This window comes from Caloenas nicobarica, chromosome 3, assembly GCF_036013445.1.
Source record: "Caloenas nicobarica isolate bCalNic1 chromosome 3, bCalNic1.hap1, whole genome shotgun sequence".
Lineage (NCBI taxonomy): Eukaryota > Metazoa > Chordata > Aves > Columbiformes > Columbidae > Caloenas > Caloenas nicobarica.
In genome coordinates this window covers 94,006,817-94,033,786 of record NC_088247.1, presented here as the reverse complement: position 1 = coordinate 94,033,786, position 26,970 = coordinate 94,006,817, and the positions used below count along the sequence as shown (strand labels likewise).

Below are 26,970 nucleotides of genomic sequence, written 5' to 3'. Positions count from 1 at the left end.
TGGGGTAGCCATCACCCCAAGAGATTTCGACCCCTGCTGAGAAAGGCAGAGCCCCAACAACTATTTTTTTTCTCTTTTAGTATTCCCTTAATACAATAATTTAATAAAACTCTTTGTCTTGCAATCCCTAGCAGTACAGGCATGAGCTGCCACCCCCTATGGAGCTGCAGGGTCACTTCAGGCCGGCAAGAACAGTGAAGAAGCCAGCACCATCCCACCACACCCACAGACATTCTGCACAGGGTGGCTCTGGCTGTTCACACCACACGCACCTGCTTCCCCACCTTCCCCCTGCGCCCACAGCTACTAATAATCATGCAAAAAAACCATTTTGGCCAAGTATTATTGTTACCTAGAAGAGCGCGCTGTCTGATTATAGCAGAGCTCAGCACTGCCAAACGCCTCGGACACACTTGCTTTGGCTTGGTCCCTTCTAAAAGCAAGACAAAAGAAAGGTGAATGAATAATTTCAGCTTTACATACTTCATAAGGAATTTCTCAGTGCTTTTGTATTACAAAAATCACCTTGCAGCTTTGTAGTATGTTCAGTGCCAGGCGCATGATAAATTTCCCCTGGAAAAAACTCTTGTATATGAGTGACAATAGTAAAGCCACAAATTACCGTAATTTTATGCTCCCTGCAGCTAGTGGTATAAAACATAGTTTTCAGCCTTGTTTTTACTTGCTGAATTTAGACAAATTTATAATGTTATTGATGACAGTGAGAAAGACGCTCAAATGCAGAAATTGTATTCCTGGGCATAAAAACAATTGGAGCACAATATTTCATATGTACTATAGATGATGAAAAATACGGTTGTCATTAAGACTATAAAAAAGATAAAAGATGAAGTGTTTTTTAAAATGTTATAAATTAGTTTAACTTTATATATATATATTTAGCTACCACACTAGAAAAGGGTTTTTCTCCCCTCTATGGAATGCCGAACAGTTAACCAGGTGTGACACATGATATTACCAGTTCTCTCACTTTGAACATTAATGTTTGAAATACAGGCTGAGTCAACAAAATCATGAAGGAAAGCAAAAACCTTGTTTAAGCAAAGCCTATGGATATATGGCTCCTAATGGATTTTCCAATGAGCATACACTTCCTATCATATTTCCAATTCTTAGAGTATAATTTTATATACAAAGGGTTCCAAAGGCCCTAAAAATGGACAATTGCTGGAGATGATCAAGATTTGCAGTTGGCACAAACTGAGGGAACAGAAGGGAACTCTGCAAATAACGAGGGTGATTGCTTGTTTTATTTTTTGTTTAAGCAAGAAAGTTTTTCAGAGTACGGCTGGGTAACAGGCTCAGCAACCGAACACAGTCACTTTGGTTGGAGCCTCACCTCAGGCTGCAACTTCAGCATCAGAACATGCAAAGAAATTGTAACAGCTCCAATGCTAAACACTGTCTCGTATTTATACTCATCTTCAGAACCACCCTAAATTTCATTAATAACACAGTTGTTCCTACAGCTGCTTTCGGATTTGAGAAATGTGAGGTTTAAGAGGCTACTGCTGCAACAAATTTCCTTGGGGATTTCTGGCACATGATGATGCTCCTGTTTCTTCAGTTACCCAGCTGTAATTACAGGACAGTCCCACCGTGACTCCCCATATTGGGAAGGCATGAGAGGACCAGGCTTGGCTTGGCAGCTCTGATCAGTCCTCCACAGCCTCTTCCTCCATCGAGTTGGGTTTAGCAACCAACTCAACCTCAGCAGCCCTTGCTGCTGCCACTGCTTTCTTCTCCAGTGAACCTCGAGGAGAAGTGGTTGAGGAGAAGAGAGTGGGAGCCATGAGAAAAGCGAAGACCCACAGTGGCGTGCCATCGACCCCAGCTGCCAGCGAGCCGAGGGCTGCTCCTTCCCCTCACCGTCATTCACTCCAAACCCAATGAGGCCTAAGGCATCACGCTGAAGCTGCCAGCTCTGTCTTCTTATGGCCACCCACAATACCAACTCTCATCCTTCCCATCTAGGTATTTTCCCAGTACTTCTTATCCCTTCGGAGATCCTCTGTGACGATCCTGTATTTTGACAACCACCTTTCGTAGCCCTGTTGCTACAAATAAAAATCTCAGCACCCAGCAAAATGGCCTTTCGGAGCCCTTTTCAGCAACCTCGAAGGAGGGCAGCCTGGCCAGCATCGTCCTGTCCACAGCCCCTGATTTACCTCCAGCCCAAACTGTTTTCTATTTAAAAGTCCACCCTCCTCTCCTGAAGATTTATCTCCACTATCTACAACTCTTCCCATAACTCCACTTTTCAGATTTGCCCTGGTCTCACAGACTATGCAAAGAACAGCAGAAGCAAACTACTTGCAAAACCAAGAAAAATTTGCTGCTGGTTTTCAGGACTCATCACTTTCACTGTCAGACACTGAGGTTCGTCGCTTTCTGAATCCTGAGTTCACTGGCACTTATAGCCGAGTGAAATAACTACAAGAGACACAGAACTACAAAGAGGTTTGGAGCTACTGCTGCAGACAACAGCAATTCTATAGATACGGCTGCTTTATCACGGTGTTATAAGGGTAATCACATGCGAAATTGTGAAGCATTAGCAAATTGTAATTTAGAGGTTTAAAAGTATAAGAGAAAAACCTTGCATTAACAGTTCTATCTAAAAGTAGATCAATGTGGAACCCCCATCTATGGCAGGCACTGCATAAGACAGTTCCTATTATCTCATTTTCTTAATTACAGGAAACAGCAGAGAAAACTCAATCCTCAAACTTCTGTATTTGCTCTTATTTCCATAACTAATGGGAAACCCAGAACTTTGCTCCTGTAGCTGAGGATCTGCACACTCATACTCCAAAAGATGCCCTTGGATTACAGTCTCAGTTGGAGCCGCTAACATAAAGGATACTGGGTTTCCTCTGATTATTGATTCACAGAAGTACTGGCAAGCCACCAGAGGCTGCAGCCATTCTAGGAGTATCTTTTTGCAGTTGAGGTTACACAGAAATTATGAGAAGAAATTTCAAGAAATGCAGAGAAATCTTTGCTAAAAAAGGCTAAACTCAATGACAGTCTCAGCTTTTTCTTACGCACTCACTTGTTTCACCTTTACAGCAACAATATACTGGTGCGGGAAATTTGACATTCCTTCTAGATGCTGACAGGTTTTTCACATTGAACAGCAAAACCTCCTGGTCACACATCCATCACTTCTGTCACTTCCTCCTCTGCAGTGTTCCTGGAGAGTCTGGAGGCATCGCCCCTTTGAGAAAAGCAGTAAATACAGGAGTACGCTGGTGAGCACGTTCCCACTCTATTTCTCTGTCAATAGGTGCATTCGTGATCCTACCCCTTTACTGTTATGATCCTTCCTTGTTACTGTAAACTGCAGCTGGAATCCTGCTGACTCAGGCATTCAATCTATAAAAACCTTCTGAGCTGTCACTGCCAAAGGCACGATCCATTCAGCTACTCCATTTTCAACAGTGGGTACATATTAAGAAAGTCTAAAGACAGCTACTAACCTACCAAGCTACATTTCTTGCTGTAGAAAAGGGTCTCTGGAGACAATGAATTGAACGAACTATTTTGGTAGGTAAGGATAGAACTACAGCATGTAATTATCATGCTGCGAAATGACTATATTGGTAGTTAACAAGGAAACTTTTCCCATATTGAGCTCAAAACCCAAAAAGCACCCTCCTCCTGCCCCCACCTCAAGAGGAGTGGGGGAAAAGAGGTGAGTCCGTAATGTGGCACAGGGCACAGAAGTGAGATGAAGTCATCTCAATTCAAGCAGCAAGCTTTTTCCAGTCCTCTCAACCCCAATCAAGACGCACTATTATGCAAACACATACACGCTCACACAATTTGCTTTTTACGGTAACATGTCAGGTCATTTCATGTCAGCACACCCTCAGCCTCCCACGGAGGCCTCTGGAAAAGTGCACTCCTATCTTACAGACGTGGCACCTGCTCTGGGTCTTGCACAATCCCAGCTATCCACTAGCCGGTGGCAAATAATTATTTTCTGCTTTAAAGGGGTAAGTGCTCTGGTCAGTATGACAGAGCACGTTTGGTATCTGGACTAATAAATCACCGTGACAAGTTTGCAAGACTGCCATTCTGCATTTTGTCATCTTACAGGTTTCTTTTTTTTGAATACGAAGAAAAAAAATAATGAAACTGCCTACCCGTTTGGTCAAAAAACATGAACCTTCTAAACCACATTTTTCTTCATGCTTGAAATAATCAAGTCTCAGCACACGAGTGCACAAGAAATATTATCATTTCAAGCGTGTTCTAGAAGAGCCGGCACAAATGCCGATTCTGCAAAACCTTCCCAGTATAACCTTATTTCAGACTGAGATGATTGTGTCCCAGAGTGGCACAAATCCCTCACTGTCCCACATTTTAAAGACAGGAGAGACTGCACTCTGTGTAATCATTCCTTAATTGTACACGAAACATTTACTGGAACAGAAAATCAGAAATATTCCACCAGCAGCCTTTCCCTATCCTTAGACTAATCTCTGTTGCCGCAACTCTGCCACAAGGCTCCACAGGCCAGGGCTATCGCAACGCGACTGCAAGCAGTCAGCGAGCACTTTCACCCGTTACCCCACCTCTGCTGCCACAAAACCCTGGCACCGTTGGGTCTCATGCTCCTGCAGTGCCTCACTGATAGTTAACTGGCTCAGCAACCGCCTCATTCAGCCCATAACTTTCCATGAGGTCATTCAATATCACAGCTGAAAAGAGTTTAATTTATATTCTTCAGTTACGGGCTATCAAGTTTACTTTCCGTTCCCACAACTCCAACCATGAAATCATAGGGCATTATTTCATGAAATACAACAAGGGCGAGTGTAGAGTCTTACATCTGGGCAGGAACAACCCCAGGTTCTAGTATAGGTTGGGGAATGACCTATTAGAGAGCAGTGTAGGGGAAAGGGACCTGAGGGTCCTGGTGGACAGCAGGATGACCATGAGCCAGCACTGTGCCCTTGTGGCCAAGAAGGCCAATGGCATCCTGGGGTGTATTAGAAGGGGGGTGGTTAGTAGATGGAGAGAGGTTCTCCTTCCCCTCTCCTCTGCCCTGGTGAGACCGCATCTGGAATATTGTGTCCAGCTCTGGGTCCCTCAGTTCAAGAAGGACAGGGAACTGCTGGAGAGAGTCCAGCGCAGGGCCACAAAGATGATGGAGTGGAGCATCTCCCTAATGAGGAAAGGCTGAGGGAGCTGGGTCTCTTTAGCTTGGAGGAGACTGAGGGGTGACCTCATTAATGGTTATAAATATGTAAAGGATGGAGCCAGGCTCTTCTCAGTAACAACCAATGATAGGACAAGGGGTAATGGGTATAAGCTGGAACACAGGAGGTTCCACTTAAATTTGAGAAGAAACTTCTTCTCAGTGAGGGTGACGGAACACTGGAACAGGCTGCCCAGGGGGGTTGTGTTGTGGAGTCTCCTTCCCTGGAGACATTCAAAACCCGCCTGGACGCCTTCCTGTGTAACCTCATCTGGGTGTTCCTGTTCCAGCAGGGGGATTGGACTGGATGATCTTTCGAGGTCCCATCCAATCCCTAACATTCTGTGATTCCCTTAGAGTTCAAGCCATGTTAGAAGAAAAGTGTGTAGATGCTGACTAGTACTAATCCTGCACGGTCGGAGCTCCCACATGGGCAGCAGCATCAGGCAGCCACGCACCTGGCTGCAGCACCGAGTGCTGCTTTTGTGCCTCGAAAGGCAGCAGCCAGCAACCACAACCTGCCAGTGTCACAGCACAGACTAACAATGGAGCCAGCACCTGCCAGTCACCTGGTCCATGAACACAAGATATTCATAGAATCATTTTGGTTGGAAAAGACCCTCAAGATCGAGTCCAACCATTAACCTAGCACTGGCACTAAACCATGTCCCCAAGAAGCTCATCTCTGCATCTGAACCCACGCAGGGATGGTGACTCCGCCACCTCCCTGGGCAGCCTGTTCCAGTGCTTGACAACCCTTACCATGAAGAAATTCTTCCTAATATCCAATCTAACCCTTCCCTGGCGGAACCTCCTTGTCAGAATTCAGCTCTACAGAACTAACCTCCTCTGCGATGACCTGGTGTTTGCTTCCAGTAATATTCCCTGCCTTACCCTACGTGCCAGCTTAGCTCAACAAGCAAACAGGCCCACGGCCTCTGGTTATGCTCAGATGTGACTCCACGCACTGGAACACGGCTACTGCTGTGAGAGATTCATGAGATGACCTCTAAAAACAAGAGCTGTGGCACTAGAGAAAGGAAGGGTTGCCAACTAGTTGACACAGTCTTCAATTATGCTGCTATTACACTGAAATGCATGTAACGTAGCTATAGCTGTAGAAAAAAAAAGAAACACCTCCATTTGCAAAATGAAACTAACTGAGCACTGCCCAGGCTTGCTTTCAGATAGGGCACACAACCATTAAGTCAATAAATGAAATTTCAAATGTTAATGCCTTATCTTGACAGCCCAGGAACAATGGTGCCAGACGCTCAGGGCCACGTAGGTGCAGCATGTTGACTCTAGGCTTGTGAAATAATGAAGGTCATCATAAAACCACACCAACAACGGACCAGACATAGTTAGAATTCATACGGTTGGTTTGGAAAACAAAATTGACCGCTCTCATTAGTTATCTCATTTTTTTGAGTACAGCAGGAAATTTCTGTGTATTTGTAGATATACTACGTAGTTAATGAATTGGAAATTTTACTTTAAAAATTTAGGCCCCAACTTTTTCCTAACTTTGACACATTCAGATTACTGTACAAGTCTAAAGATTTCACCAAAACCTTGTGTGCAGACATGAGTTTTTAACTACCAGAGTGTTGCCTATGTGGGAAAACCTATGAAAGATAAAGTTACCTAACTGAAAATGTAAATATCAATCAACGAAGTTATTAAACACAAAGAAACAAGCTTTCATGATTCATTTCATTTCTATGATTAATTTCATTAAAACCTGTTGGAAGTACTGCACAGGCACCATATTCCACTTATTACACCAAGGTGTGTATTTCTGAGTTTCCACCATTATTCAGAGATGATGGATGTATTTTCTGTGTATCGCTTCCTCTTTGTAATTTCTCCATGTCTTATTTTCATGATCCCACAACTCTGGACTGTAAAACTTTACATTAGAGTATGTTTACTCCCACATTATATAAATAAAGCATGCCTGTCGGTCTCCTAGCAAGAAAACTGCTACCCTGCAAATAATGTGCATTCCTTTATTTAGGAGGCATGCTTTCATAGATACGCAGGTCTTGTATCCATAAAGTTAACTGGACTAGCAATATGATTCTATAAAACTACAACACACAAGCTCCTGCACAAGGTAAAAGTATTTTTGTCTTTACCTATAATATCAAATGCCCTAATGAGATACTTAACAAAAGAGAAGTACATTTAGGAGAAATCTAAAAAAAGATGTGTTTATTTTTTGTGTAGATACAGATGAATCCTGAAGATGATGTTCTTTACTCTTCTACTTTCACCCCGAAGTACACTGACCAGGCAAAGAACAACAAAAAACAGGACAGATTGCTTAAGTTACATTTACATAACCCTCTAGCAACTTGATATACATATAATTTGGTGAATCAACATGAGCCAAATACAGTTCAGGTTATAGCAGGTAATACATCAAAACAGAAATAGCCTAGAAAGCTGCATCTTTATATTTCGTTGGTGGTTTTAATAGCATTTCTATTAATGCTTGTTTCTATCAATTAGAGCTATGGAAAGTGCTGTTTAAACACAGTATTTATATTAAAAATTACACAGAACAACATGCCTTTTTAAATTTTTATTGAATGTAATATTTAAACAATTTCATAAACAATTAAAGCATAAAAGACCATCTGTTCATGATGCTTCCAATCTTCTTTTCCTCAATTTTTCCACATAGAACTTGAAAGTCTCCTATAAATAGAGTGGAATAAACAAGTTCAACATTGTTTCAACTGAAAACTTACTAATTTGGAACAAAGTCTTATGTCCCGACAAAAGCAAAATCTATTATTCCCTGTCATACGAAACTAGACCTGTATTGAAGTCTGTATAATTAAGAGAAATACTGGAGAGAGAGAATAAAAGGAAAAGGAAACCTTGCCAAAAATGCATAATGAAGCTTCTATTACAAAATGCAATAATATAATCCATTTCACTTAAAAAATGAAAATACTTTTTAAATGCAATCTGCAATTGTGTCAAAAAAATATGAGACGCTTTTAAAGACTACGCTGCATTAGAGAAAAATTGAACAGGGAAATCAGAAAATGAGTCATTCCAGTGACTTTCAAAAAACACTCTTATTTTCACTAGCTACATCTAAGAAACAGACATTCTAGATTTTAAATTTACACAGTCCAAATAAAAATTCAGACTACAAATTATGTCAAGGTTGTGGAAAAAACTGCACAGCTGTTAAAAGGCTAAACCAAACATTTTATGCCAACATTTTCTCTAATTCTTTGCAAACTGAGAAAAATGGCATATAATCAGGTTTTTAAAGAACTATAGAAAACCACTTATTTTAGAATAGAAAAAGTGTCTAGAAAATGGCAATAAAAAGTTTGCTTAGAGAGGGGAAATATCCTCTTTGAAGTCTGCTTAGCTAAAATGGTACTAGTAGACTATTAGTCAAAGGAATGATGTGAAAGAACTATTTACAGTCTTGACAGATTTCATGTCATGCCACTTGTCACCCTCAAATAAGAGATATTTGTGCAGTTGCATATATCAGTTGGCAAGGCAGCTAGAAGCAAAGCTGCAACAGAAAAATAATTCCTACAGTTCTAAAATCCCATCCTACTAAAGCAGCAATTTGTTCTAGATACAAAACAGGTAATGAAAACGAAAACTCACTAATTCTTAATGAAATACACATTCTATAAGCCTTTGAAAGTTCAAGTGTTTAGATAAATGCCCCAAGGACATTTGATAAAGGCACACCTGTAGATGAGTGCCTGATATGGATCAGGTAGTTTAAATATTGTAAGCCCCAACAGGTTTTATTACCTTAAGTCAAATCCAATGCAAGATTACTACAGCTCCTACAACACACAGTACTTCATGCATTGCCTCCTTTGAGGAGCCTCTGCAGAGATCTAATCCCTACGTAATTATTCATGCAATTTGTTTTATTAACACTGAACATACACAGTTCTGCAGATCTATTTCTTAATTAGGAAATACTCACAGGGGGTTCAGTGAAAGGGACAGGCTCTCCTGCTTTCTTCAGAAAAACGGCTAAAGATTTCAGAGATAGCTCGTGCAGCTGTATATTCTTTGCTTTTATTTTCTCATACACAGCCTTTACAGAAGCAACATCCCCATCCAATTCTGAGGAAAAAAAAAATAAACACCAAAAAACCCCTAGTGGTTAGGTGTTCTTCTTTTCACCTGTTTCCATGATGTCATGCATTCCTACTACTTGCCAAAACATATTACCAATATTTTAATATACAATATTCCGAACATTCTGGATATTCGTCATATCCTACTGACGATTCACATAAGACAACAGAACATACAGACTCTCTAGCTTTCCTTTTTATTTGAGACTGGATGATCAATTCCCTCAAGAAGGTGCTGGAACCACAAAGGAGTAGGAGCTGCACAGTGAGAACACATCATGCTAGGATCTAAGATACAGAGCCACGTCTCTTTCTGAAGCAAATGATAATAAAAACAAAAGCTAGAACAAAAGCCACCCAAGTTCAGCTTGTGAGAACTCTAGAACAGAATTCAATTCCCTTAATTAAGGGCAAAATATTGTTAAGGTTACTGGTGCTGGCTACATCAAAACTATAACCTAAAGGAACAAAGAAAACAGGAATGAGATGCTCATTTCAGAACACAAAGAAAAACCCGTTTCATCCCACTGAGCAGGAGAAAATTTTTGCTGACCCACTAACACTATGACAAACCTTAACTGCTTAGGTAACCAATAACATTTTGCTGGATGTTCGTAAAAGGCAGCATCCCCTGCAACAGGTTCTAACTAATCCATTCTTCTTTTATTTAAAGCACTATTCACTTCCATTTATTCCACAAGTGGAATAAATTTCTCCTTCCTCTGAAGTAGGAGAGGGGAGAAACTCCTCCTTCTACACTGATGCATGCTTAACCATAGATTTTGCTGCTGCTTGAGAAGCATCAGGATGAAATTAAAGTGACCCCTGACAGTTTCACTGTTGTCCTCAAGGTCCTAGAAGCAGTACGACCGTTCCTAGCATCTTGTGAACAAGGAAGACATCACGCCCAGCTAAACTCATTTTGTTGCTCGGGAAAACACAAACACTTGCAGTGTGGGAGCTACACTTGCAATATGAGAGCTGTCTCAGGTTCTCATTTTTACACATTTGGAAACATCATCTTCACAATCATAGGGGCTGCAAAACCAATGGTTCTTAAAGAAAAAAAAAGCTTTAATTATGCAGAAATGGATAGTTTGTGTCTCTCATGAAGAGAAACTTCCCACTCACATCTGGCAAGTGGCTGAGATCCTTTTTGAATGTGGGAGGCTACTGCAGAGACTGCACGAAGTGATGGTTTAATGAAAGCTTAACAGAAACAACTTTCTAGTTCTTTAAAATAGATATATTTTCTTTATGGAAAACAAACAAACGAGCTAATACTTACATTGTGTTTAATGGACTGCACAAATGTTATTTTACACACTTCCTTTTCTACAAGGTTTACAGCAAATGATTATGCACCTCACCAGACGAAGGAAATCTAGTTCTGGCAGTGGATCATATCTCAGAACAACAAAAGGAACAAATGCCCCTTTATTCTTTCAGTCGTTGATGTCTGATATACGATCAGATTTCTTTTCAGCTGCCATCTATATTCTACTATATCTTTGCTAAACATGTCATCAATTCTATTTGTCCATTTATTTTGATAACTAGCAACAGTTACCAATTGTATTAATAGTCCTCTGTCATCTTTTACTCCCCTTCCTAACTAATTGAAAGTAACAATGAGCCTTATAGGAGAATCATTTGTTCTCTAGAAAATGATGATACTACAAGGTTGGACTGGGCCCAAAATGAGAAATCATGTTTTAATGCTTACTAACTGTAAAATGAAAAAAACAAAAATATTTTAAATAAAAGATCTTATTTCTAGCCCTCTTGGCTAGAACACAAACTAAGCACAGTCTTCTAAATGTCCATTGTGCTAAATATTTTGCTGATGATCATTTTAACAGCCGAATGACACTAACATACGCAGCACTGCAGATAGTATAAAAAATGCAAGAGATGAGGCAAAGAGGCAGCTAAATTGCTGTTCACATGTATAGGTCTGTTCATATCACATATGGTGGCAACAGAATATAGCAAATGTCCTTGAAAATCCTAAGACTAGGACACCACCTTACTTCCTCTTAAAACAAAAAGATGCAATAGAAAATGCAAAGATATCCCAGCATGACTAATCCAACCCAGCCCTGGTAAAGTGGGTCAAGTGACTGATGTGTACTCATCTACCCGACACTGGAGTGGAATTGATGTCTCACACAGGCGAGATGCTTGTACAGAGTAACTAAGGAACAGCTTTTAAACTCTTCATACTGGTACTGACAGTCTCCTCTAGAACTTGCTAAGAGCCAGCTACGCCTCTGCCTGAAGAAACTACAGTAATGATCTGTTCACATACAGTTGGGCTTCTCAGGTTGAATACAAGCTAACCACTGTTTTAGGTATAACAGAGCAAGTGACTGATTCTCTGCAATCTCTTTATGAAATTGTTGTACTGTGACGTAGTTGGAAAAAACATTGTAAAAAAAAAAAAATCGATTGGTTCACTTATGGAATTTTTACTGAGGTAAAAGTGGTAAAGGGCTAGTGATACTGTAAACAGCAAGTACAATGCTGGTGACAAAAGGGCGTTTTTTTGTTTCATAAAAACACATTAGAAAACTTACTGCTGTGAATGAAACTATGTAGCTACAGGATTTTGGTAGGGATTGCTGTTTTGAACATTACTAAGCAAGTGAATTGACTAAGTTAGATACGATATAATGACAACTTCTACAAGTTGATTAAAATACAGTGAAGTTTGTATTCCTTAAACACCATACCTCAGACTTGGGTGTGAAGTGTTCTACTTAATTATTCCTAGTTATCTCCTCTGTGGTAGACTGGAGCACAAGGGCTTCTGTCATTATATCTTTTTGCTTGTAATACATGTATGAAGAGTAGCTACTCTTTATAATAAAACTGGGGGACCATATCAGAGTACACACGGCAAAGGACACTACAGCACCGAGACGCAAGTTTACACCTGAGTGTTGCCATAGGGGCTGTATGTCCTGGTTTTTTTTTAAAGAGTCAGTGTTGCAAACAGACATATTTAAGAAGCAACTTGATTTTTTAGAGCTGCTCCTCTTGGACATCAATTATAAAGAGAACTGATTAGCACTTCAACTATTTAATGAATCCAAATGAAGGCATCTGGAGTATTCATTTTGTCTAAATTAAAACAGGTATAAAAAAATCTACATTAGTAACAATAAGGTCCTTGCACACTACTGACAGAACTAATCAATTATGATTTTGAAATACACACATAAAAGGAACCGATATACTTATTTACATGTTTCAGGAAAAAAGCCAGATTCATTTTAAAATCTACAGTACTTCTCTCCATGGGTTAGGGTAGATTCCTTTTTATTTCACGAATGCCCTACTTAGCCTCTATTGTAGTAATGTCCTTTAATCTAATACAGCTCCTTTTGTAGAGGATTCCAGGCTTGGGTCAATTAGTTGCTTTTCCAACCTAATAGCTAGGATAGTGTACAGACCCAACAGAGCCCAGACAAACCCCCCACCTCTTTGTCGCTCAAACCGTAAAGCAAGTTATGCAGTGTAGATCCTACTCCCCTTTCTAAGGGTTTCAATGACCTTTCTGAATGTCTCAAGAGTTCCTACTAAAAAACTATTCCAAGGAGAGTGAATTACCATAACATCTCATGAGGTAGCGGTACGCAATTTCCATATCTAGATGCTCAGGAATCAGTTCTAGAAGTGTCTCGATCTTCTTTGCCTATGAAGTTTAATGCACAGAAAAAAAAGAGCATTAACTTCAAATCTTAAAGAACAATTAAAATTGCCCAAGTTAGAATAATTATTTCAGACTTTTAAGCGAAATGAACTGTACTGATAACAAGGAAAAGACAGTGCAGCTGAATGCAGACAAAAAAAACCCCTTCCTTTCCAAAATTTCATATGCAGATAAGAAATTGCCAAAGAAATCAGGCGCAAAATAAAACAACATATGGGACTAAAACCCATACTCAAGAAGCATAAACATTATTATAGTTTCTCGTTTTTTTTTGAAGGAAGCAATTAATGTATTAATGAGAATATGTCAGGATTTCAACCAATTTTAAAAAAATGCAAACCACTCAGCAGCTTTCATTGACCTCGAGGTCAATGGTAGCTATATCAGTGCTTACAAGAAGTTAGATCACTAACTAATGTGCTTAAATTTGGAACCTCCCTCCCTCAACCTCTGATTCCAGTTTCAAAATCTCTCAGGTCTTGAATTAAAAGAAGTTTACAGAAATTACTAACATCTTTATCACATACTACTAACTTCTATGTGTGATGAAAATTTCGGCTTGAAAAGCCAGAAAATTTCAAGTTTTAAAATTTCTTCTACAGACACTGAAAGACAGTGTTTATCATCATCATATTTATCATCATTACTTTCAATCTATGAGTATTCAATGGCAATTTCCACAAAACATAAATGTGCATTGTCCCTCATTTGAAAAGTGTCTATTCTAGTTTGTGTATTAGCTTGTCTCCTGAGCATTTTTTTTTGTGTCTGTGTGTTGTGTGGTTTTTTTGTTTTGTCATTTTTTGTTTTGTTATGTTTTAATTTTTATTTTGAGGGAGGCATATGAGAAGGGAGGGACAGGAGTAGAGCAGGCACATGAATTAGAGAATTTAGAATTACAGGGAATGAGCACGAAGCCAGGAATCTAAAGAGACGCTCAAACTAGATACATGCCCAAACCACCCTAACAAGTAACATGAAATGTGTCTTTTAATGTAAGCATAGAGGCATTGTATTATTAGAGACAGGCTGAGGTTTTATCTTGCATTTGCATTCATACAATGTAGCCAACAAAATAAGTACTTTCGGGATGCGATACTGAAGTGGATAGTGCAGTAAAACATTAAAGCACAATGTTTGTAGGATATAAGACAGAACATCGAAAATGCAAGAAATTACTGAAATAACAGAAAAATATTAACTATGCCCTCTCCTTACCATCATGTTCCATAAAATAAACTGTTCCTTTAATTGTAACCAGCTTTGCAAATTAACCTCCCCTCTCCCCAAGAAACCTGATAAAGCTGTCAACTCTGAAGTTCAAGATCCAAACCACTTCAAGAAAGGTTGATGTAATAGTATTTTGCTACATATACAATTATATAAATTTAAAAACATTATACCTGTCCAGGTTTAGATGCTGATCTAGCCATAAAACTCACTAAAGTTCTCTTGTCTTCAACCAATGCACCACACCTCTAAAGAAAAAGAAATAATGTAGCAGCTATGAGTAGGTTAGTAATAAACAGAATGGCTAAGGTGAAAATTTCCAATTACAGATATAAAAAATAATATACTAATACATTACCTATTTACAAGGTAAATAATTGACCATTAATTCAAAAAAAGAAAATGCGACACCACTGAATATAGGAAACAAGTTCATTTCATTCCCCGTTTTGGTAAACATTGTTTTTAAAATGGTAGGTATAAAGTTTGTTTAAAACAAAAGGGGAAAGAACTAAACTAATACTTCAACATAACACAAAAACGAGGTTTAGGACTGCAAAAGAATGAAAAAGAGAAACACTGTTCCTCTCCAATTATACTGCCAAGCATTCACAAGTGAGCTAGGGATCATAAGGTTAATTATACATTTAATAAGGTGTCAGGGAGATAACTGCTCGTTTCTTTATAAAAATTAAAATGTACAAAGCAAGTTCTCTTTAAAGTATAATTACCTACACTTATGCATACAAAGGACTGATTTCAATCTCTCTATTTTATAAAAGGCTTTCACTGCAATAGACAGTGTTTGAGAGAGAGAGAAGCTGAACTTAAAAAAAGTTTGAGACAGACCAGATAAAAAAAAAAAAAAACTTACTTTAGAAACAAAGGCAAAATAAAAAAATATAAGACAATATTTTAGCGTATGGTCCTCAAAGGTGTCACTCTTAAAATTCTTACAATGCACAGTGCTTTTTACCAGCTGTAAGATATTTTATCAGTACCAAAACGCACAGGAAGAAGAGACTACGTGCATATAAAAATACACGTACCATGAATTTACTACATTCAATTACTGGTTTAGACATACACAAAAAATAAATTTTGATTTATGCCATTATGAATGTACAGTATGTATAATATGGTTTGACAAGCTTTTTAAGGTCCAAGTGAAAAGGTGTGAAGCCTCATTCTATCAGGCAAACTGGGACAAAAATGTACCTCTAGTGTTCTGACAAAAAATTGCTTTATGGTGATAAACAGAGGCGAAACATTCATGGGAGAAGCTTGCAGCATTTTTTTAACTGATTCTAGCCATTCTCACCTACTGTCAGTACAAGAAATAAGGATGTTCTAAAATGAAAGAGACAGCCTGGTTGGAGATATGTTTCCCACAAACCCCTTTCATGCTGAAATATCAAACCACTTTTGACTTTTGTCAGTAAAAGCATTTTCCCTCCAGACAGTACAAAAGACACTGTTGCTGTTTCTTGAACTTTCAAATAGACTCCTAGATGCATTTTTGAATGTAAGGATTCTCTGTAGGTATACTAATATTTCAGATTACTACAAGCAAAATAATTAATTCAGATTGTGGTTTACTTTTCAAGAAAATAACAAACAATGGGCAGTGATTATTACTACCTTCTAGTTGCCTATTGGTGGAATACCTGATCCACAAAAGCAGGCAAGAACATTTAACACAACAAAGTTTTTCCTGCACCATATAAAACCCAGATTTTCTCATATACACAGAAGTTTCAACTTCAGCTTACCTGCGAATGTTATTTCAAGTATGCCATAGAGCCATGAATTTAATTCCAACAGTAGGATGCCATTGTAATACGAAATTTTAGGGATATATGAATGGAAATTATCCTAGGTTTTAAGAAGTTGTAGGAAAGTGCAGATTTTACTTAAAAAAGCAAACCCCTCTATCTTCACAAAAGCAAGAAATTGGAACCAATTTTTATTCACTCATTCAATTCCATTCATTTCAATCGAAGAGCAATCGAAAAATCAGGAAGAACAAAATAACTAAAGATTTTGTTTCATTTTGATGTTTCATGCTATACAGCAAGATGGTTTTATATCAAAACTGTAGTCTCCTTTTAATTTAATACTCAGGTAACCAGTTAGGCAAAGCAATAAACAAAGTAATATTCCAGAGCAGGGAATATACAGATAATACGCCTCACACTGTAGCAGAAGTAACTGAACACATTTGTTGGTATGCAGTCTTCTTAAAAATGGTCTTGGAATATCATAAAGCATCTGATGGATGAAGCAGAGCTTTTTCTTTAACAGCTTAAAATGCTTGGAAACTGGTAAATGAGCAGTAAGCACCACCAGGACATGGTGAGAGGCCTCAGTTTGAGGCAGGAGCCTACAGACACAGAAGAACCTGCCAAATGCCAAATTGGCGTGACTGCTGGACTGCCACCTGCTGGGATGAGCCTCCCATCGCCCACAGCTCATCCCACCTCTGGCTCGGCTTGCTCTTCAGCTCTGTCCAAACGGCACGAATCTTCCCTGAAGATTGCTAACTCAGCTGAGACTGTGGCCCAGAGACCAGCCTTTTAATGCATCCATGATAGTCAAGTGAGCAGAAAGCAAATTCAGCTCTTGACAAACATTTAATGCAGCATAAACAATATTACAGCAAACAAGCGAAGTAAGATCCACGAAGAGCAAACATTGCTTGCTTCTGGCTTGCAACCTGTACAGTTGTATGATATTATTATGTTTACAGCACTTAAAGAAATTATGTGAGAAGTTGCAAGAAGCAACTGCTGTCTAGCAGAAAACTTGTAAAAGAATATTTGATTTGGATGGAATTTCAAGGACCATACAGGTCTTCCTTTATTTCCTTCAGGTTGTCAGAAGAAAAAACCATTCCAACTCTGACACCTGTATTAGTACTAGCGTACTAGCTCATGGTTTGGTATAGTCTAAACTGTGCTACTGCAACTCACATTGTAAAAGCAGACTAGTACTAGTCTATGCTATTCAACACCTCTTTTTGACAATTTCTCAGCTAACCTTTGAAGAGCTCTAAGCATTTCTGTACCTCTCATGTTATGTCATTACCTGTATCAGCGATCTGGCATCATCCACTCTGTCTGCACTGACATATTGAAGGAAAAGATCTGTGACAGGTCTGTAAATTCCAAACTGACTGGCCAGTCGTTCTGCCATCACGCCAACTGCAAAATGATGGGTACATAAGGAAAATCTTTGATTGAAAAGCCACTTTTGTAAACTTCACAGGCATGATTTATGCTGACTGAGCAGGTTTTACATGTAATAGCTCTTTCATAACAACTCTGTCTAGTCAGAATATTTAAATATCATTGCAATTAACTTACATTTTTCCAAAGCTGGTTCTAATCCTTCCTCAGACACCTTTCTTAACAAATAGGAAATATTTTTGACAGCTTGATCAGGATTCTGTGCACCAGAGATAAGCAGAGGCTCAAGGTATTTCACAGCAGCATCAAGGTCATTGCTAGGAAAAGAGATTGAACTGGCTTAGTTTCTGAAATCAAGATTTCTAAACCTAAAGAAGCAATTACATTAAAGTTTTTGTTTTCCACATTAAGGTTATATATCCCAGGAATGTCTGAGTAGCTATGACTTCATTTGGATACTGTAAAAGCAAAACCATTTATGAAAATGAATAAATTAACCTATAAATAAAAATTTAATGACCTTTGACCTGTACAAAGCCTAAGTAATTTTAACACACTTTTTACCTCACTAAGAAAGAAGAGTTCAACTAGCTGCTTTAGGAGACTGTATTCTACAAATCTACAAGGTAAAATAAAAACATTAACAGAAGGTATCTGAATAATTAATGCATGCAACTCAAGTATTTTTTCATGTTATTCAATTAATTATTTACCTGATTTTTCCTATGCCTGCCTTTTTGGATGCAAAAGACAATATGAACTGTCATTTGGTCAGTACCTTTGTCTAAACACTTTTAATCTTAAAGCTTATGTAAAGCAAATGCTAATAAAATAATGCAGAAAGTATTCACCAAAGTGTTAACTCTACTTCCAGCGTTCTAAAAAGTTCAAATGACAACATCTCTTATCCATCCACTTTAAAAACTAATTTAATTGAAAAAGAAATCAGAGCATGATAAATACTTTTAGGTGAAACAGAAACACAGTACATTTGAAACCTATGAAAAATGCTTTGAAAAGTATATCAGAAACATGAATCTACCAATAAATAAACAGGTATTAAAAATATTTGTAAGAATCTGTTTTTCATGGTTCTCAAGGTACAGTTTGCAAGATATTTAAGAATATATAAGGCGCATATTATTTACGCTGCTGTTAAGCCTTTTCATGCATCTAAACTAGCTTTGGTATGGGAAAAGAAATGGATGCTGCTTAAATAACCTGTGCCTGCATACAGCTATTTATTTATTTTTGTCACCAATCTACACCCTAAGAACATGGCATGACTTTGCAACACCTTTATGACATGGAAATATAGGAAAATATGCAGCTTATGAGACAAATCCTAATGTATCTCTGCTATTTGGAATGTTTAATTTAGGCAAAAGTTAATGCACTAGAACCGTGTACCAAGGACCACTCAGATCTACGTATTTACAGGACCAGTCCTTTATAGACAGAGCTCACTGGCCTGAACAGTTCTCCTTCAGTTCAAGTCCTCTTGCTGTTCCAAACACTTCAGTGACTATTCTCTCTGGTCTGGCATGCCTGAGGCAATCAGGTATCTCTGTTGTACTACACCGTTCAACAGCTTTCCTGCCAAGTTAGACAAAGGAGCTCTAACTGATGAAACCGGTTTGAAATAAAATAATAGAATATGTAGGATTCCTGAAGACTGGTTCCTGCAAAGCATGTTTCAGAAGTTCATAGTGTGCCCAGTGTGTCCCAGCAGTGCTTCCCCCCATACAGTTTTATACAAAGGATAAACTAGCACATTACCAACGTATCGACTAAACCAAAAATGCTAGGCAGAACATGATACTGAATTGAACGGTTGAATCAAAGGATACTCAAAGTGTGAGGATAATTATTATGTTCGAAACCACGGCCTAAAACAGCATAGCAGACAACTTTTTATAATTCTGACCAAAAAAAAATTAAAACCACTCCATGGATGTATTTCTGGCTTTCACGTTTTGAGAGTAAACACAATAATATTTTGTCATTTCAACTACTGGAACAGGTGGCTGATTTTTGTTTCCAAACAAGTATAAGCATAATCTGTACTGCTAAGTTCCAAGATTTTTTAAATTTGTAATGATGAAATATATCAATTTTGCATTCAGATTTCATAGGGCTTTTGATCTAACACCAAGGACAACACTTCACATGAGGTGTAAAATGTTAGAACGAAGGTATCAAAGCTAAATTATACCACTGGAAAAGACTTCATGCTCTCCCCAGTGCTTCATAGCTACCCCTGTATTTCATTAAATTATTTTCAACCCCAAGTGTGTTTAGGAAACGACACCAGAATAGAGCTGAACAGCACATTGCTCAACTTGACCAGAATTTTGACATCTAGGACAATGTAAGAATGGAAACAGAATGAAATGTATAATGCAAGCGGTTCCCAACACTCTGCAGAAAAGAGTTACATATATCAGTCCTAGAAATACTTACTTCTTAGTATGAGCCAATGCAATAGCATTAGGGATTAGTGAGGCAGATATACCAATTGATTTTGTGGTGTCATCCAGTATGGTTTCAAGTGCTTGCAGGTTCTTTAGGTCTCCTTTTTCTGCCAGAGTCTCAATGAGCACAGTAACTGCTGGTCTAGTGGGCAACATGCCGCTGTCAAGCATTCCTTTTAAAACAGCAATGGCATCTAATGATGGTAAAGAAATAAGGGAAAAGGAAATCTGATTTTAGTTCAGAAGGCAATCATGCTGCTGGTATCATTAACTCTAGCCTTTTAAAAACATGTGCAGAAAATAATTCTCTTGCTGAACTTAAGACCCAAAATTGCTATAGTGAATCATAACTTGAATATATACACACACAAAAACTTTCAACAGTAATTCAGGTTAAAATGCTTTAATGTTTGCTTAATAAAAAGTATTAGAATACTTTTAACATTTAATAAATTTATTTTAGTATCCAGCTCAAGGAAAGTTGCTGTGTCATAAACATCCTCCCTTATGACCTTAAAGTCATGACCTTTTCGGCTTGTTTTTTCTTCAAACTATAATAAATTTTCTTTACTAAAAACCAAAAATGTTGCATACTTAAGAACAAATACAGTTTAAAAACGTAACTCATTACTGAAACTGCTGAAGTCTAGTATTCAGATTTCTCTTTTTAAGTGTGCACCAAAACTTTGTTTACCAACATTTAATTTTTAAAATAAAAACATCAGACAGAAGTCTCCATACAAGAAAAAAAATTAACTCAAAACTGGAAAGTTACCTCAAGAACTCCTAAAATTAAAGCAATTACCTATCTTAAAACCACACAAAATCAATCTCCTGTCCATCTGCCACAAATTCCCCAAACCCACCACAGGTGCAGTCACACTCACTTGTCTAACCAGAATTCCTGTCAATTTACACTAGACATGAGCAAACATACACAGAAAGACATGCCCTTCTGCTAAAAATCTCTTACTCCTTACCAGCACAGGCAGGATTAATAACAGATAATAATTATAATACCAAGGGATAACACTTCTAACATAATACACACCCACTTGAACTCCACAGCATTAACATTCCAATTCAATATGCAGGTATTGCAGAAACCAAATATTACCCTTTTAAAAGAAAGGAAGAAAAAACATCCTGTATGCCCAACCTTCCTTCATGGCAAATTTTCTTTCCGCACCCACCCCCCTTTCTTTTTAGAGGGGAAAAAAAGGAGGAAGGCATCAGGGGTAAGATTCCCAAAATTTAAAAAGCAAACTTAAAACATATGCTAAGTTCAAATTCTCTCCTGACTTAAGGGCAGACCTCCCTTCAGCATGGAGCATGAGCAGCCTTCTCAAGAACAAGGACAGACAAAGATTTGAAAGCTGCACGTGTGCAGCACTACTGCAAGAAATTATGTACTAGTAGCATACTAGATAATTCTGCTGGTATCTTTCTTTTTTTCCTTACGCAAAAGCACTCATTAGTACTAATCTGAATTCATAATTTAATCCCTTATTTTTCAGTACTTAAAAGCATGTAACTATGTGGAAACCGACCATTTATCTATTAAAAGGCTTTCCTATAAGCCCTGCCAATTCCATACTGTGAAACCCAAGTTCTGACTCTTTAAAGTAACCTGAGTTTTACCAAGTTCTTGCTAGAAGATATTACAGAGAGCTCTTATGAGTTTACTCAGGGACCTACATAAAAACTTTTAACTACATCACATTACACAGCAAAGAATGATGGTGAACTGTATGAGGGAGTAATAAAACCAGCAAGTTTTACGCAAGTGAAAGCCACCACAGGATGTAGGTCAAATGGAGTTCACCACCAAAAGATTACAAAAAGACTGTCCCAAAATTTTTTGTGTCATCTATGAGCCTCAGAAATGACCAGAATGGTTGAAATATTTAGTAGCTTGCATTTTCAAGACTTCACTTACAAAAAGAGAAGCAATACCTTTCAAATTAAAATAGAAACAGGGATCAAGTCTGACTAATCGATTAAATTACCAAGGTAAAGCTTGTTCAAAGCACAAGATAAAGGACAATATAATTTTGCCAACCAATGTAGTTCCACAGACTTTTGAGAAACTTTGTATTATGCAAAAAGTAACACTTTTAGAGCACAGCAAGGGAGAGGGGTTGACGTGGCAGAGAGTTCAGTATGCTAGCTAAAAAGAAATCATGTAGTTAGCACAAAATATTGGCAGAATACAGAAACATCACTCATGTTCTGAAGAAGGGAAGATTTTTGGTTTGTAATATTTAGGAGGAACTGGGAAAACTTCATGGCACACTGGACAAGAAAAAGCAGAAACTTTATCAGAATAAAATCAGACAGGAATGTCAGGTGAAGGACTTGCAAGCTGCAAAAACTTAAGACTTGCCAAGAGTGAGAGAAGCAATTGCATTCCCCGCAAATACTTCAGTCAATGACACCTGGCAATGACCTCAGACTGGAGACTGAACAGGGAAGGAATTTGAAAGAAGACGAGTTTATCAGCTGCAGGAAGGAGTATAAGTGACAAGATGCATCTAAATGTTCCTTTTAGAGTATTTTAATGTGGCTGATGTTACATAGGTATGGGCTACTACAGCTATGCCTAATGGAGTGAAATAAAATTAACCGATGGCAGAATCAAAAATGGATTTTCTGGTATGCCTTCTGGTGTGCAAGCAAAATCCAGTTCATTGTAATACATTTTCTTTGGACATAGCTGCATTAACGCTTAACGGTACTGACAAAAATACATATCAACAGTGTACTTACGCTTGCACAGGGATAAGAGACACAGGACTGTATGTAAAATTATGTCCTTGCAGAGTTTTCCTTTCACAAGAGTTCTAGAGAACAACTAAGTAAGTACAATGTAACACCGTGGAGCTGAACTCTGGGCTGAAAAACAACCAATGATGGGAACTAAAACAACACAACTACAAACTTTATCCACCATCTTGTTGGGTACCCTTACATGCTCTTCGGCCACCATTTCATTTTCTGTCATCATCGTTAAATTAAAAAGAAAACCAAACTGAGTATTTTGTTACTGTTGGTATTGAGAACCATTAAAAAGTATTTGATTAAGTTTTAAAACCAATATTATAATCATTTAGTGCACAATCCTGCACATTTAACAGTCAATTTAACTCGTGTGATATCTCACACAACCAACACAATATGCAAGAAACAACTGCTGGGAATTGTTTCAGATGCTCTAAAGTATGTTAATTTCCAAAGCAAAATGACTTGTGCTGTGAATTTTAACGCACTTGAAAGCCTGTACTTTCTCTCGTTCTGGAGCACAAATTTTGCATGTCTGAAGAGCTGTGATTCATCTTAAGAAAACCCATCTTGTGTTAAATGGAATGGAAACTGGACTAAGTGGTCAAATGACAAGTACATTCATATTCAAGCTGTATTATAAATGCATGTACAGTAATTTACGTCTCTCAGCTACCACAAAAGGCTCTTGATAAGCAGGTAATTTGCTAAATGGACTCCTTTATCCAAGTATTCGAAGGGCGTTACAAGAAAAATCTGCAGAGGCATTAATGTGACGTAAAGGTCAAGCATTGTGACATACCTTTCAAATAATCCCGCCTAACTTGCGATATGATGAGGAGGCTGCTGGCAGCACTGTTCAGTGTGAAGCCCTTGATGTGGGTCTCAGCACTAAAAGAAGCAGACATTTAGAAAGGAATTACTGACATGCTTCTGATACGATAATAAATGGTTGAGCACCAAGGTGAAATTATAAAAACTACTGTTCGTATGTTAAAAATATTGCTGCAAAATATCGACCTGGAGACAGCTTTTGTGTTATCCTGTCAATGGTTATAGAAGGATAATTTTTTTTTTGCATTCTGACAGATGACAAAGTTGGAAGTGAGCAACAAAAGAAACAAAGTACAAGATTTTTTTTAAACAATCGGTTCAGATTCTTGAATGCTGACATATTAGATGACTAAAATAACTGCATGCCCTGCATTGTTCTGTTGTATCCTAAGCTGGATACTTTTTCTTCTTTTTTCAATAGTCACCATAATTATAAAATGTAAAACTATTCTTTCAGCAATAAAAATGAAACATTTATTTTCAGCACTGTATATTTTAAACATAAACTAAAGCATATTATGAACTAACACCATATCATTTGGTTGATTAATTTTCAAATTTCTGTCATCTAGATGTATACAGGTTTTAAAGAGAACATACCCCATTTGCTGCCTTACCCATGTTCAAATTTTATTTCGCTTACCAATTCTTTATCTCCTGTAATACAAAACTTCACGTATCTACAGCAAAGAGAATCTTTAATAACACTGCTAAAGCTTTTCTAACACTCTGGAAATTAGTCAAGAGAGACTAGCCAGCAATCCCATAGATCTTATACTACAAAATGTTCCCATTCCTAAATGACATATAGCCACATTTTTAATATAGAAGGATAACTTTACAAATGTTCATTTCTAGATTACAAAATCTCTACATGGAAAAGGGGGGCATTGCCATTTACCATATCAGCAATCGAGATAAACCTCACTGATCATCTTGTGGCAAACAACTGAGCAGCCTACCTACTTGAACTTAGAGGCTGAGCGGATTGGGAGGTAAGCAGGGTCATTGCTAAATTATTCTCCTCAATCCCAAGAAAATCCTTCCCATTGCACACAATATGACTATCCTCTCAGTCACTTTCAGCCTCCCAGGCTCACAAATGCAGTCACTGGACTCAGGATTTTCTTACTCTCCCAACCAATCCTCTTAATCCCTGCCTAAGCATCCACTGCTCAGTTCCGCCTTTTTTTTTTTCCCCTTTGTCCCATCTGTCAAAGCCCTTAAGTCAACAATTCATGCATGAGACTGTAAATTACATATAACAAAGGATTTACTTTCTCCAATCTTCCAATCTTTAGTGTGATTAAATAGATGTTAGCTACTATTACAGAACTAATCCATCATTCCAATACTTCTAAATTTCTATTTAAAACTTCTTGGACTAAATGAAGTAAATACTCCTCAAAACAGTGCTAGAATGCCAGAGCAATTATACTTGGGTTGACCAACAGATCAGTAACCTTCTGGGATGTTTGGGTTTGTTTCTTTTTTTCCAAAGGCAGAGTAGGAGTGCAATTTCCTTCTACCACATCATTTTCTCATGGAAGTTTCTCAGTTCTGCTAACAAGAGGGAAGTTATAAAATAATCTGACCTTTTAAAATTAAAAATACGTATTTTATTGCCTATGCTAATATTCATACTAAGGTTCTCTAAATATTATTTACATTTCAAATTTGGCTTCAAGCAGAGTAAAAAGGAAAAGATGTTAGCTTGTATATATGAAGGCAGCTTTCCTTTATTTTATGAAAATATTAGGAGTTGCAGAAGTTTCAGGCCACTGCACACATTTAGGCTTTGTAGGAGTTATCTTTTTGTAATATGAGGTTGGTAAAACTGTTAAGCATGCAGAAATGTGTGCGAAAAACACAGATATGCTATTCCTCAACCATGTGTACACACAATCACTTTCTCTATTTCAGCGAATAATGTAGAACTTACAGACTTTTGAAAATGCTTAATGTAAGCATGATTTTGTTACTAGAAAAAAGATAGAAGATAAACACCGTGAACACCACCAATATGAAGCATTTTCTGTCTTGATGCAACAGTGAGCTGTTACAGGCTTCTTAGAATGTCATTACTTGGAATTTCTTCACTATAAGATGGAGTAGAAGTTCTGAAAAGCACTGGAGTTATTATGCCGGTTGGCTGTGACCAGTGACAAAGAAGAGAACCTATTATTAAATCCTATTTTCTTTTTTCCTAAGTATCTTGAGGTTCAGAGGCTTAGTCCTTTAAAACACATCTGCAACTCTTTCAGTTTTTAAAATTTTTGTTCATTTTTTCCCTTCATTTTGAATTTACACACTGAAATACTTATCTAAAGTGCGAATTCTGAATCACTGATATACTAGGAAGAAGCCACCATTCTTTCTGCTCTACCAATCTGCAAATTACTGCTGATAATATGCAATACTTTGGGCATCTTGTTTAGAAGTGTGTTTAAGGTGCACAGCAGGGAAGCAGTCAATGCATGTAAAAATCCTCAGTAGGAAGTTTCAAACTTTTTCCCTGAACAATCTTTCAATAAACCTTTTGATACCTGAATATTTCCTGTGAATGTTTAACAAACTACCTAAATTTTATCAATATTCTTTGTACTTCTAAAACATGTCCTTTCCATCTTCTATTTACAAAGATTGATCGGTTACTTCCATTTCAGGGAGCTTAATTTGATAAACTGTTTTACTTTTTCCTTGCTATAAGCCATATATCCATCAAGCACAAACATTCCTTAGCATCAAGTCCAGTTACTGAGACCTATTTGAAAAAACATTATTTGTTCTTCTGAATGCAGAACTCAAATACTTTTTCAATGTATTCTGTCTAAACACTTTTAAGAAAACATGAAAATAATAAACATCGTCTTACACTATACTGTTCTTGGACATCAAAAACTAAGTTGACTCTAAAAATTATTAATTTTCATAGTCCCCTATGCATCTTACCTACATGCACTTTCAAATTCACTATACTCAGGGAACACTCTTGATGACAACCACTGTTCTTGTTTTAGCTGAAGAAACTGAATGACTTGAACTCCTTAAATTTTTGTTCTTTTTACCTCTACATTGATGAGTAGTAACACTCTTACTTTGAAGCCTATAATCTGACCAGAACACACAGTACAGGCAATAATTAAAGCAAGTGGTGTACCATACAACTCACTGAAAGTTAATTTGATTCCAGTGATTCTAATGACACATGACAGCAGGTTGGATTTATTTCATAAGTGTAAGAGCTGGATCTTAGGTTTCTGGTCATCTCCTCGCCACTGGCATCCGAGTCAAATGTACCATTTTGCATGTGGCAGGCAGCCAGCTGCCAGGGAGCGTGGGCGGGGGGGACAGCAGCGGGGACCGGCACTGA

At 37.8% G+C, this 26,970-nt stretch overlaps 1 protein-coding gene across 1 annotated transcript in view; it reads right to left on the bottom strand.

The window, feature by feature from the left end:
- Positions 1-7,432: 7,432 nt before the first annotated feature.
- LRPPRC (leucine rich pentatricopeptide repeat containing) overlaps positions 7,433-26,970 on the bottom strand; it is a 92,562-nt gene continuing 73,024 nt past the window's right edge. The window contains exons 31-38 of the mRNA XM_065632123.1: positions 23,566-23,654; positions 19,972-20,176; positions 17,686-17,825; positions 17,408-17,523; positions 14,494-14,568; positions 12,988-13,072; positions 9,216-9,358; positions 7,433-7,936 (exon numbers count right to left, since the gene is read on the bottom strand). Of these exons, the coding sequence (XP_065488195.1) occupies positions 7,880-7,936; positions 9,216-9,358; positions 12,988-13,072; positions 14,494-14,568; positions 17,408-17,523; positions 17,686-17,825; positions 19,972-20,176; positions 23,566-23,654 (910 nt within the window). The 3' untranslated portion in view covers positions 7,433-7,879. The remainder of the gene's footprint in view (positions 7,937-9,215; positions 9,359-12,987; positions 13,073-14,493; positions 14,569-17,407; positions 17,524-17,685; positions 17,826-19,971; positions 20,177-23,565; positions 23,655-26,970) is intronic.